Here is an 11,689-nt window from a genome sequence, read left to right as displayed (position 1 = left end):
GGGTGAGGAGGGAGGGAACAGTTTCTGCCAACTGGAGGGACACTAGGGCAGGGGTGATCATCTTTTGCCAAGAAGGGCACTCGGGTGTCTTGGCAGAAGGCAGAGGGCTGTCCCGATCTGTGTGTACATTTTCAGAAGCACTTGACTCTGGACCAAATTCTCTCAGCTGTGCTAAAGCTGGGGCGATGGATGGGAAATGCTTATTGGCCAGGCTGACTAGGAGCTCCAATAGAGGGTGCTGGGGCTCAGCCAGGAGCTTCCCTTCAGCTGGCAAGTTTAACTTTCAGTCATGGTCAGAGGGAGCGTGTCAATCCATCTATTTCGAAGTTTCTGCTTGTTGGAATTTTTGGCTCAAACGGGGAAAGAGTGGTGATGATGCAGAGCCTCTTACCTGGCTCAAAGAATGAGAAAAAATAGCTCAGCAGGGGTCAAGATTTTACTACAATTATAGAGTCAAGCCCATTACCAAATGGGGGCCAGGAAGATACCATTTCATTCAACCCTGGACTTACCTACAATTTGTCAATTCCTGCTGCTGTGTTGGCTCATCTGACCCTTACCTACCAATCAAGAAAGCACAGGCACTCGGGCAGGGCAGGAAAACCAGTCACTGCTCACACATTGAACATTTAGTTGCCCCTGGGCAGGCTTACTTACACAGGACAGGGGAGCCTTATTTGCCAAGTGTCACTGCTCTTCCTCCTTCAGAGGAAACGTCACTGAAATTACTCCTCAGAGTGCTGAAAAGAGGAGAACTGGATATTTTTTCCAGTAGGATAATGTAATTTTCCCCTAGCTTCAGAAGAGGTAACTAAGGCTCTGAAAACTCTCCCAAGGTCACACAGCTGGTAAGCGGGGCTTTACTGAGAGGACCAGAATCCAGGCCTCCTGCCTCCTCATGCAATGTTCTTCTTACCATGACTTTTTTCCCCCCAAGTAACTTGTATTAATTTTTTTTGCCTCAATTGACCTTTAATATCCAAATGAAGTGTGGATGCAGAGTACGTGGCTGGGTCTCAGCCCTTAATTTGTATTATTTTTTTAAAAGGGTAATTTATGGGAATTCACTGGTGGTCCAGCTCGGTGCTTTCACTGCTGTGGACCGGGTTTAATCCCTGGTCAGGGAACTAAGCTCCCGCAAGCCGTGCAGCCAGTAAAACAAAATAAAATAATTTAAAAAGTAAAAAGGTAATTAATTGCAGATATAATCAAAAGTTGTTTAATTTGCCTATCTTTGTAAGGTTTTTCATATAAATAAGTGAACAAATGAAAAAAATAATCAGAAACAATGTCCCATTTAGAAAAGATGGTCCCATTGTACTTAGGCTACACTGTCCAGGCCTCCGCCATCACTGTGTGGACTATGACCAGCTTGTCAGCTACAGCCTTTGATGAAATTCACATTTAAATAATTTACATTTAAATTTACACGTGGGTAGGTGGTAAGTTTAAGACTATCTCTGCTATGGCTGATTGACAAGACAGATCCAGGTATGCTTTAGACCTGGAATAAGATTTCTTCATTTACAGAGAAAATAGTTACTACCCTAAAATCTGCCATAGCCAGGACCAGAAGGTGCCTCTCTAGAGGCTCACACTTCTCCCATTCCTAACCAACCTTCAAGGAGAGAGAGGTTCTAACAGGCAGAGTAAGGGTTCCAGGGCAGCACAGGCAGCCCCAGCATGTATTTGTACTTTCAGACCCTGGTTAAGTCTGCTTCAAGCCTGTCCCCTAAGTCTCCAAGTCATGTCCAAGGTAGGAAGTTGCAATGCAGGAGTAGTCCCAGGAGCCAGTAAGTCAGGAAGTAGCCTAGAATGCATCGTGTGACCAGAGAACAAGTTTTCCAGTTGTACAAGAGTCCCATGATAGAGTTTCTGGGGACCTTTTGTCCTGGTGGGGAGTCCCCTGAAAGAGGCTTCCAAGGCACAGTCTCTAGGGATCTCAGCAGTGGTTCTTGATCTTGAAGCAAGTGAGCTGAAAACCAGTACACAATAGGAGTGGAGGAGCATAAAAACCTGGTGAGAACCTGGAAATCGTAAGAGGGGGAAAACCCACACATTTACTGGAATGTCACTGCCTCAAATTGGATGAGCCTGGGACTTCCCTGCTGCTGGGTGAGCTGTGGCTCTAAGACTACAAATGTATGACACTGGAAAAGACATTCATGCAGCAGAGTTTAGGATCTGCCTTATAAAGCTGTGCATGACGCCAGCCAGGTGACTGCAGTGTTACAAATAAACATGGCTACTCACTAATTACCACAATACTGGGCCAACTGATACTAAAAATTCTATGGGGGGGGTGCGGCTGGTCAGGGGACTTCCCTGGCAGTCCAGTGGTTAAGATTCCGTGCTTCCAACGCAGGGGGCGTGGATTCGATCCCTGGTTGGGGAACTAAGATCCCACGTGCCACGCGGCATGGCCAAAAAAAAAAAAAAAAAGTCTGTGGGGTCCACTTTTAGCCCAGGGCCAGGACTCTGATCCCCTGCCCCCTGAAACGGTTCCCTCATCCCATGGGGATGGCAAAGCGGAGAAAGGGGGCAGGGGATCCTGTGGTTCAACACTGTCCTTCTAGGGAAGTTCAGAGCCAGGTCTCCAAATGGCCCCCCCTCATCTATCCTTGAAACTCTAAGCTTCGCTGGCACTCACTCTACTAGCTCATCCAGCTACAAACACAGAGTGCTCCTTTCTATTTCCCCTGTGCCTCTTAGTCACATAGCTCAGAGAACTTTACAAACAGCCAATGTGCGCCTCCAAGAGGCAGAAACTGCTGAGGAGTGGCCAGCATGGAGACAAAAAGACTTCCTCAGGGTTTATGGTGGACCTGGGGCCACAACCAGGAACCAAAAAAAATCGAATGTATGATCAAACCCTTCCCATCCCTCTCTATCCTCCCCACCAACCAAACATTGCACAAGAGAGCCGCTCTGAAAATGGAGCACCTGCCAGAGCTCAGAGTACCTCAGAAAGTCGACATTCAAGCAGACATTCTGGGTATAGTTGTATGTTAGGGGAAGGTCCCAGAGATACCCTCTGTGCTATTCCTATAACTCAGTCAGATCAGGTCCTTTCACAACTCTCGTTGTCTTCGCACATGCCCTTCCATTTGCCCAGAATGTTCTTCCTCTGCTTCTTAAATGGAATTCCTTCTTACTCTTCAGGACCCAACCTAAATATGATGCCCTCCTCACCTCCTTCAGCCAGTTAGCTACTTTTTCCTCTGTGCTTCCACAGTACTATACCTCAAAAATATCTCCAATTCCATCCCACCATACTATAATTTAAGCCGTTAAATGTCTGTCTCTCCATTTTGACCATAGGACCTACTAGGGCAGCAATCTTAACTTATTTATGTTCTAACCTCAGTGATCTGACCCAGGGACTCAGACTAAAAACACCCCCCAAATAGTTGTTGAATGAATAAATGGGGTACAAGTCACTCAAATGGGAGAAGTTAAAGGTCTTCCCTGTCCCCGACTGAGGGGTTTGGCCCGTGTTCCCACCTTTTCCCAGCCAGGAGTCCACCTCACCTGAACATGCATGCACAGACCGCCAAACAGCAGCAGCGCTGCAGCGTGGACCAGGTACACGAACACCCGAGGACTGAGGAACCCAGGCTCAGGCTTCTCTGGGGTCTCTCCGTTCTTGCTCCTTTGCATCCCAAGTGTAAGGCAGAGCCAAGGATGAGTGGTCACATATGTCCAAGTTGCCCAGGCAACCAGTATAGCCACTGGTGCAGCCAGTAGAAAATTGGGCACCTGCTTGAGTTCATAGTATCTCAAAAAGCCAACATTCCAATAGATATCCTGGATGTAGCTGTATATTAGGGGAAGTTCCCAGGAGCACCAAGGCGGCTCATTTCCCTCTATGATTCGGTAGCCCTTGTCCACAGCTAACTGCAGCAAGGGCTTAGGAATGGGGTAGGCTGGGCCTGGCAGACAGAACTGGGTATAGGCGTAATATTGAAAGAGGACAAAGGGAAGGCTAAGTGTGAGCACTGACAGGAACACAGAGCCCATCAGCTTCAAGAGCTGTCTCAGAGGATTCCGCACCATGAGAGAAGAGAAAAAGCCTCGGCACTGAGAATGCACGAGGAAGCCAACGTTGACCAGCCCGTTGGAGCGCACACCAGTGGCAAGGGCAAAGAGCAGTCCACTAGTCCAGCTTCGGCCCCTTTCCAGCTGCCCCAGGGCGCTGAATGTCAGGAGGGCAAACAAAGCTTCTGAGTAGCCAGCCGCCAGGAAGACATTGGCGGGGCTGAGGCAGAAGAGCAGCGCTCCATAAAAAGCTTGGCGGGGACAGCGCAAAACCAGACAGCCCAGGTCATGAAGCGCAAGTGCGGCCAGCACGGAGAACAAGGAATTGAGCGATGCTACTGAGATTAGCAGGCAGCTCCGTAGGCTCAGTAGCCCCCACAGGGGTCTCAGCAATTCAGTCCCCACCAACAGGACCAGGGGGAAACCGGGGAAGAAGGCAAAGTTGTGCTCATACAGGTAGCCATGCTCAGCAATGAACAGGAAGTGTTCAGCATCCCAGTGAGACAGGCCGCCCAGGAGACTGTCCACAAGTTGGTCCACAGAGCCGGAGGGGGCGAGGCGAGGAGGTGAGAAGGCTTCCGCATGATGGTCTGGGATGATGGCATTGAAGAGAGCCTGTGGGATGAAGGAGAACTAGGATTTTGGTTGAGCCAGTGGAAGCATTAGCATTTAATAAAATGAGGAGGAACAGACATGTTGGGGAAGAATCACAAGTTAAGTTTGAGATGGACATTCCAGTGCAGAGGTCAACGAGACAATGAGATATATGGGTCTGAGGGTCAGGAGAGCAATCAGGGCTAGAGATATAAATTTGGGAGTCATAAGTGTATGGATGATATTAAAAGGTGTGAGACTGAATGAGATCACCCAGGGAAGAAGTGCAGATAGAGAAAAGAAGAGATCTGAGGACTGGGCCTCAGACATGTCAACATTTAGAGGCTTGGAAGAGAGTGAGGATCTGGCAATAAAGGTAAAGAAGGAAGGTCAGCGAGGTAGGGAGGAAACCAGGAGAGCATGGTGTCATAGAACCAAGTAAAGCAAAGGAGTGATCGGCTCTTAAATGTTGCTGATAGGTCAAGTAAGATGGGGACTGAAAACTGACCACTGGCTTTAGCAATGGGAATGTCATTGGTGACTTTGACAAGAGCTACTTCAGTGGAGTGGAGGAGAGAGTAGACTGCCTGGACTGGGTTCAGCAGAGAAGGGGAGAAGCGAGACAGTAGATACAGACAACTGTTTGGAGGAGTTTTCCTGTAAAGGGAAGCAGAGAAATGGGGTAGTAGGTGAATGACATTGTGGGGTCAAGAGAAATCTTGTTTTTTTTTCCAAAGGTGGGAGGTAAGTATTTGTTTGCCAATGGGAATATCCAGTGGAAAGGAAACCACTGAGTATGCAGGCGAGAAAGGGAAGAATTGCTGGAGCAGGCAAAAGGGGATGGAATCTGCTTGGGAGGTGGAACTGGCCTTAGAGAGGAGACAGACAGTTCATCCACCCTTCAGTAGTGAAGGCACAGAGGTGCAGATGTAGGTATGCTGATGACTGTGGTGGAAGTATTCAGAAGGTTACTTCTTATTGCTTCTACTTTTCTGAATTTTCACTCAGGAAAACAAGCTGGGGAAAAGGTGCTAGAGACTTAAGAGGAAAATGTGTAAAATAAGTCATCTATGACCCTAGTTCTCAAAATAGGCTGTGCACTGGAATCGCCCAAGGAGTTTCAAAAATACTGATGCCTGGGTTTCCCTCCTGCTACAACATTGATGACTTAACCAATATGGGGTACAGCCTGGCCGTTTAGATTGTTTTTAGCTCTCCCAGCTGATTCTGATGTGCAGAAAAGTTTGAGAGAATGGGTGAGCGACTGGACCAGGGAAATACACTAAGATTGCCAGGCAGCACTAAGGACTCACTTGGATTAATGATATTGAATACAAAGAGACTAGTTAACACAGCTGTGTGCTTTTCTCTGGGCAGATGCATGCGTGGAGTAGACACAGAATTGAATTTAACCATGGCTGGGCTTTTGTCTTGTGATTAAGACATAGGGGGAAGGGAGCGAGTGAGTTGTATGTGTATGCATGGTGGACCATGGAATCTAAGCTGGGTAAGAAGTGGAGCTGAAGCCATGAGGTAGGTGAGGGACAGTGAAACCGTGGTAGAATCAATGGATAAGTCCTGAGGGAGTGGAAGAATCGTTAGAACTGGGGTAGTGGAGGGAGTGAACTGGGAAGATAGGAGATAGTGGTTAGATGTATCAGCTTTACTAATATTGAAACCACCAAGAAATATACAGTAGTGCTGGAAAGAGTAACAGTGAATCAGGAGCTAAAACCTTCAAGGAATGAGGAGGAATGAGCTGTCGCTAACAGAGATGACAGCAACAACAAAGGGTAACTGGGGTATAACCTGATGGCGTGAGCTTTAAAGCTGGAAGGGGGGGAGGGGAGGATAATGCAATAGCATTATTATTAAATGTCTTTTTGCCCCGTTAGATTTGGTCAGCTACTTAAGGGAAGAGAGATCGTGACGTTTTATACTCCCACCTAGCATAGTTCTTTGACCAGGGCAGGAACTTAATAAAATTTGGTTGGTTGAGCGAACAGTATAGAGGAAACATACTTGCTTCCAAATCACCATCTGAATTAGAACCCAGCTGTCCCGGTACCCTATCCCAGATGCCGAGTCTCAGTATTGCTCCCTTAGTTCTGTCAATCATTCAGCTGATGCTGGTTTAAAGCCATCAGCAAGTCAGTTTTCCAGCCTAGCAACAGGAGTATAACCTCATTTTTAAGGCTCTTTCCTTTTTCGGTCAGTTTCTTTATGAGGCCACTTCAAACAGTGAAAACAAGTGGGACAGGAGTGACAGTCACAGGTAACAGCCCTAGTCTCCGAGTTGAAGACACTTCTAACTAAACCTGGGACCCAGCAGAGGCTGTTATGCCTCATATAGTGGGGGAGGAGAGAAAAAAGGAGTTTTCCACAAAGGAACCACCGATGAGCCTCAGAGAGAATGTGCTTGTGATGAGAGGCACATATAATATGCTAATAGAACATCCCTAGGGTGTTGACATACATTCAACAATAACAGATACTGAAGACCTACTAAGCACTGGGCACTGCGCTAGGCACCATACATAGTTCATATATACCTGAAATTTGATTAAAATATGTATCAAGGGCAGCCTTGGAGGGGACAGGGAATTGCAAAATGCATTCTGCGGGTTGTGTGTGGGTGAGACAGCAAGGGGACACAGCTGGGGGAAGAGCAGGAGACACTGCGGACTAAACAAATATACACAGAGGGTCTCAGGACAGTGCCACCTCTCTCCCACTCAACTGACTGATGCAACGCTCAGTCTCCTGGTCAGGGGACCCAGGGCAACGCTTTGAGCTGTCACACCCTAAACCAGAACACACCTGTTCTGGTTACAGAACATCATGGTCTGCTGGAAAGACCACTAGCCCAAGAGTAAGGAAACCTGGGGTCTGATTCTGGTCCTTCTCTAACTTGCCTTGTGACTTTAAGGAAGCCATTTATCCTTTCTGGGCCTCAGCTACTTCATGTGTAAAATAAGAGATTAATAGATCTAAATAAATAAATATAAAACAAGAGATTAATAGGTCATATCTAAGAGTCCTGCCCACTTTTCAGCTATGTGGTCTAGGTCTCTTCAGTTCTAACCACATGGTTGGGGGCGGGGGGCGCATCTGGGAAAGGGAAAGAAGATGAGGCCTATTCTTAATGTCTAGCCCAGTCATGTGGCAATGGCATGTTCAGGACAAAAGATCAGAGACTGACCTGCAGCACCAGAGTCAGGACACGGCAGCTGACTGCAAACCCCAGGACCTCTTTCCGGGATGTGTCCAGGGGCCACATCCTCTCACCACCAGGAATTCAGGGGGGCTGCTGCCAGGGCTGAACTCCCTCGGGCTTCTAAACGCCAAAACCCAAGGAGGAAACGTCACACATGGGCAGAAAGTAAATTCTTGAAAGCATTCTTCATGAAAACATCACCCCTGCTTCAGGACTACTATGGCAGACTTAACCACCTTACTTTCCAGATGAGGAAAAAGCATCTCAAAGGCAGATGGGACCTCTTGGTGTCACTCTGAAGCACTGTGTTCTTGTAGGGGAAGTTCCACACAGATAGGCATGGAGCTGGAAAGCTACGCTCACAGAAAACCTTTAAAAGCCTGTTGAGTGCCCCTATCCAAGAACTAAAGACCTAGGTTCAAGTCCTGACTTTGTCATTCATAAGTTCTCATTTTGTTCTTCTAAGCCTCAGTTCTCTGTGTATAAAATGAGATCGGGGGACTTTCCTGGTGCCACAGTGGTTAAGAATCCGCCTGCCAATGCAGAGGACACGGGTTCAAACCCTGGTCCAGGAAGATCCCACATGCCGCAGAGCAACTAAGCCCACGTGCCCTAACTACTGAGCCTGTGCTCTAGAGCCCGTGAGCCACAGCTACTGAGCCTGCGTGCCACAACAACTGAAGCCTGCGTGCCACAACTACTGAAGCCCATGCGCCTAGAGCCCATGCTCTGCAACATGAGAAGCCACCGCAATGAGAAGCCCGCGCACCACAAAGAAGAGTAGCCCCTGCTCACAGCAACTAAAGCCCACGCACAGCAACTAAAGCCCGCGCACAGCAACAAAGACCAATGCAACCAAAGATAAATAAATAAATTTATAATAAATAAATTAATTAAAAAAAATGAGATCGGACTATTTTGCCTGTCTCATGAAATGGTCACGATGGTGAAATGGACTGAAGTGTGAAGAAGTAGTACCAAATCTACATTGTGGTTGCCGTTATTTAGTGTGTGCCCTTTCTCTGTTGCCCAGAATAATAAACTAGGTCCCAAACCAGAGTCCCAAAAGTGGGGCATAGAACTGAACTGGAAGACCATAATGACTACACACTCTAGTTAAGCTCTCTGATGTGTGTTCAGCTGGTCTGTTAAATTAAGTGGAGAAGGAAAAGAAAACCACCACTCAGCAGGACTTCAGCCAGCTCACATTGCTAAAACAAACTTAGGGGGACGACAGAGTCGACTACTAGGGATGGGGAAAACTGTTATTTCCCATCTCTTTGTTGGAATGGCAGCAATGTATAAACAACTGCAAAGCCATTCTGAGGGAAGGAATGCACTTTAAGGCTTTTTTTTTTTTTTTTTTTTTTAACAATTCCTTGTGCTAAAAGAAGTAGCAATGGCTCCTACGGAACCAGTCGGAAATCAGAAGGAAGGGCAAGAGCATCAGAGGCAGCTCATCAACTTGGGGTGAAGAACTAACGCTAAAGGAAAAAACACTAGAACTGAGAAATTAACAGGGAGGCCTGGAAGACTTTTCTTCCTTCTCCTATCTGGCTAACACCTATCAAACCTTTAGGTTATCACTTGTTTCTGGAATTCTCTGACTCTCACTAGACTATGTGATACGCTCTCATTACACTCTGCCTTGTCGTCTTTATTGCTATTGCTTATTTAGGTTGTTTATGAGGGCAGGGGCTTTGTCTATCTTGCTCCCAACTATATCCCCAGGGCCTAGCACTACAAACAAGCATTTTAAGCCTGTGTTCTAATTGAGTGGAAGTAGTAAGCACTGGATATGGCTTCACCAGTTCATTGGCTCTGGATATAAAATCCCTGCTCCGAGTACTCCTGCCACCATATCTCATGTTGAGAGCAAAACGACAAAGTCACAGAAGCCACAGGAAAATACAATTTCTCCAGAAAACTGGCCATAAGCAACAGTTCTCTTTCCTCTCAGCACAAGGGGGCGCCTGTTGCTTACTCCATCACCAGGAGGCCTGGAGGAAGGGAGGGGCCACAAACGCCACACCGGTTTGCTCATCAAAATTCAGTTCAAAGGCAAGCTTTTGAAATCCCCCCAACACTGCCAACATCTGACTCGCCGAATCGAGAGGAATCGTAGAAACAAGCACAGCCGACCTTACACGGCCGCTGGTTCTCCATCCGAGGGTGAATTCACTTTTTCCCTTCCTTCATTTCCCACCCACATGCAGAAGAGTTGGGAAAAGAAAAGCACGGAACCCACCTCTGCCTCTTCACCAGGCTTCCATTCTTCCTTTCCTTTCTCCAGAGTCAAGCTCTAGACCCAGCGATCACAGACGACTTGTAGCCTACACTTAGTTTACAGGTAAACCATGTGAAAACAAAAATAAAGCCAGTGAACTCTCCCTCTCAGCTAATTGCGGGCTTCACTTCCCAACAACCCGTTTACGAAATCACAGGCCCTCTGAACTGGCAGGACACTTACAGAGCAACTAGTTTTACTCTATTTTCCCGTGAGATAAATATGCCCCAGAGAGGTGAGTAATAAGACTCTCCAGAGTTTTTACGTCAGAGATCTCATTAGACCCTGTGTAATTACCATCGCCATTTTATGGATGTGGAAACTGAGGCTCACTGGGGTCAAGTGGCACTCCCAAGGCTATATTTAAGGAGAATTTTTTTTTTTTTTTTTTTGTCTGAAACATCAATCTTTCCACCAGCCGTCACTCCTGCCAAAGGGGATGCGCTCTTTCAGAGCCAGAATTACAACCAGGGTCTCCCAACTCCCAGCCCAGGACTTGTCCAGTGACAGCGCATGCTCTTGCTGGCTACGCTTAGGGCAGGGAGGGCCCTATCTGAGCAGATAGGAAAACCTGTTGAATCGGAGCCCAGGACTCACATCCTGGGCTGTAAGACTAACGTCCTCGGGAGCGGGCGCGGGGTGGGTGGTGGTGTTCGGACCCAGGGTCCTCAGGACCAGAGGTCTTGCTGGCCGCCGCGAGGCAGGGGCCGCCTTCTGCCAGCCTAGGCGGGTCCGAAGCCCGTTCTAGCCCTTTCCTTTCGGACACAGTCCCAAGAGGGGATTGGGCATCTCCTCTCCCCAAAGGGGCCACGGCTCAGAGGTTACTCCCGAGGGGGCCGGCGAGGCCCGGCCCGGCTTAGGGCCGGAAGGCAGGGGAGGGCGGGAGGCTGTAACGGAAGAGGCGGCCCTGGGAGGCCGCTATGGCGGAGGGGCGGGGCTCCTCGCTTCTCGGCGGCCTCCGCCTCATTTCCCTCGGCCTCCGTTTGACAACTTCCCTCCCCCCAGAACTCCTAGGCTCCCAAACTGGCGCCGGATCCCCAGCGCTCGCCGGTCTCTACCTCCCAGGCGGGGCCCGAACCACAGTTCCTCCATCCGGGGCCCCGAGCGGCCGCGCCTGCGTACTGGCTCCGTTGATGGCGGCCCCGCCCCGCTCCTGCCGGGACTCGGAGCTGCCCCGCCCCCCGCCGCAGCGGCCATGTTGAGTCCGGGCGAGCGGGGAGTGGATGGCGTAAGCCGGATCCTCCGCTCTCCTCCGCTTTGGCACTTTCCCGCTTTGGTGACACCAGGGGTTCCTCAGCCCCTTCCCCCCGCCTTCAGTTAGTCCGCTTGGGGCTGCTGTCTACGAGTCGGTGCTCTTGCCCCAGTTGCACCCCACCAACATCCACTGAGTTCCCGTGTGGGCCAAGGCCCTCGGAGTTGGGGGCCGCCCCGCGGCCTCTAAACGGAAGGCAGAGCCGCACTTTCCCTGCTGTCGGGCAACAACAGCTCAGTACAGGGCCTAGCACAAAATAGCTGTTCTCTGAAGGGAAAGAAAAGCCTGCTTGGGGCTTCTG

General features: G+C 48.9%; 1 protein-coding gene across 3 annotated transcripts; it reads right to left on the bottom strand.

Moving 5' to 3' along the window:
• Window positions 1–1,745: 1,745 nt before the first annotated feature.
• PIGV (phosphatidylinositol glycan anchor biosynthesis class V) lies at window positions 1,746–11,271 on the bottom strand. 3 transcript variants are annotated; one of them, XM_065892359.1, is made up of 4 exons: window positions 11,215–11,271; window positions 7,835–7,969; window positions 3,532–4,653; window positions 1,746–2,027 (listed from the first exon to the last, which is right to left on the bottom strand). In XM_065892359.1, the coding sequence occupies exons 2-4, from the start codon at window positions 7,910–7,912 to the stop codon at window positions 1,746–1,748; spliced, it is 1,482 nt and encodes a 493-aa protein (XP_065748431.1). In that variant the 5' UTR covers window positions 7,913–7,969; window positions 11,215–11,271. The 3 variants fall into 3 exon arrangements, with proteins under 3 accessions (XP_065748431.1, XP_065748438.1, XP_065748446.1); XM_065892366.1 differs by lacking the exon at window positions 11,215–11,271 and having other exon boundaries at window positions 3,532–3,932; window positions 4,560–4,653; window positions 7,835–7,912; XM_065892374.1 differs by lacking the exons at window positions 3,532–4,653; window positions 11,215–11,271 and having other exon boundaries at window positions 7,835–7,912.
• Window positions 11,272–11,689: the final 418 nt, after the last annotated feature.

Source organism: Phocoena phocoena, chromosome 1 (genome assembly GCF_963924675.1).
Source record: "Phocoena phocoena chromosome 1, mPhoPho1.1, whole genome shotgun sequence".
In the NCBI taxonomy this organism is placed as follows: Eukaryota; Metazoa; Chordata; class Mammalia; order Artiodactyla; family Phocoenidae; genus Phocoena; species Phocoena phocoena.
Note: the sequence above shows the minus strand (reverse complement) of the source record. Positions and strands in the feature narration are given on the sequence as shown.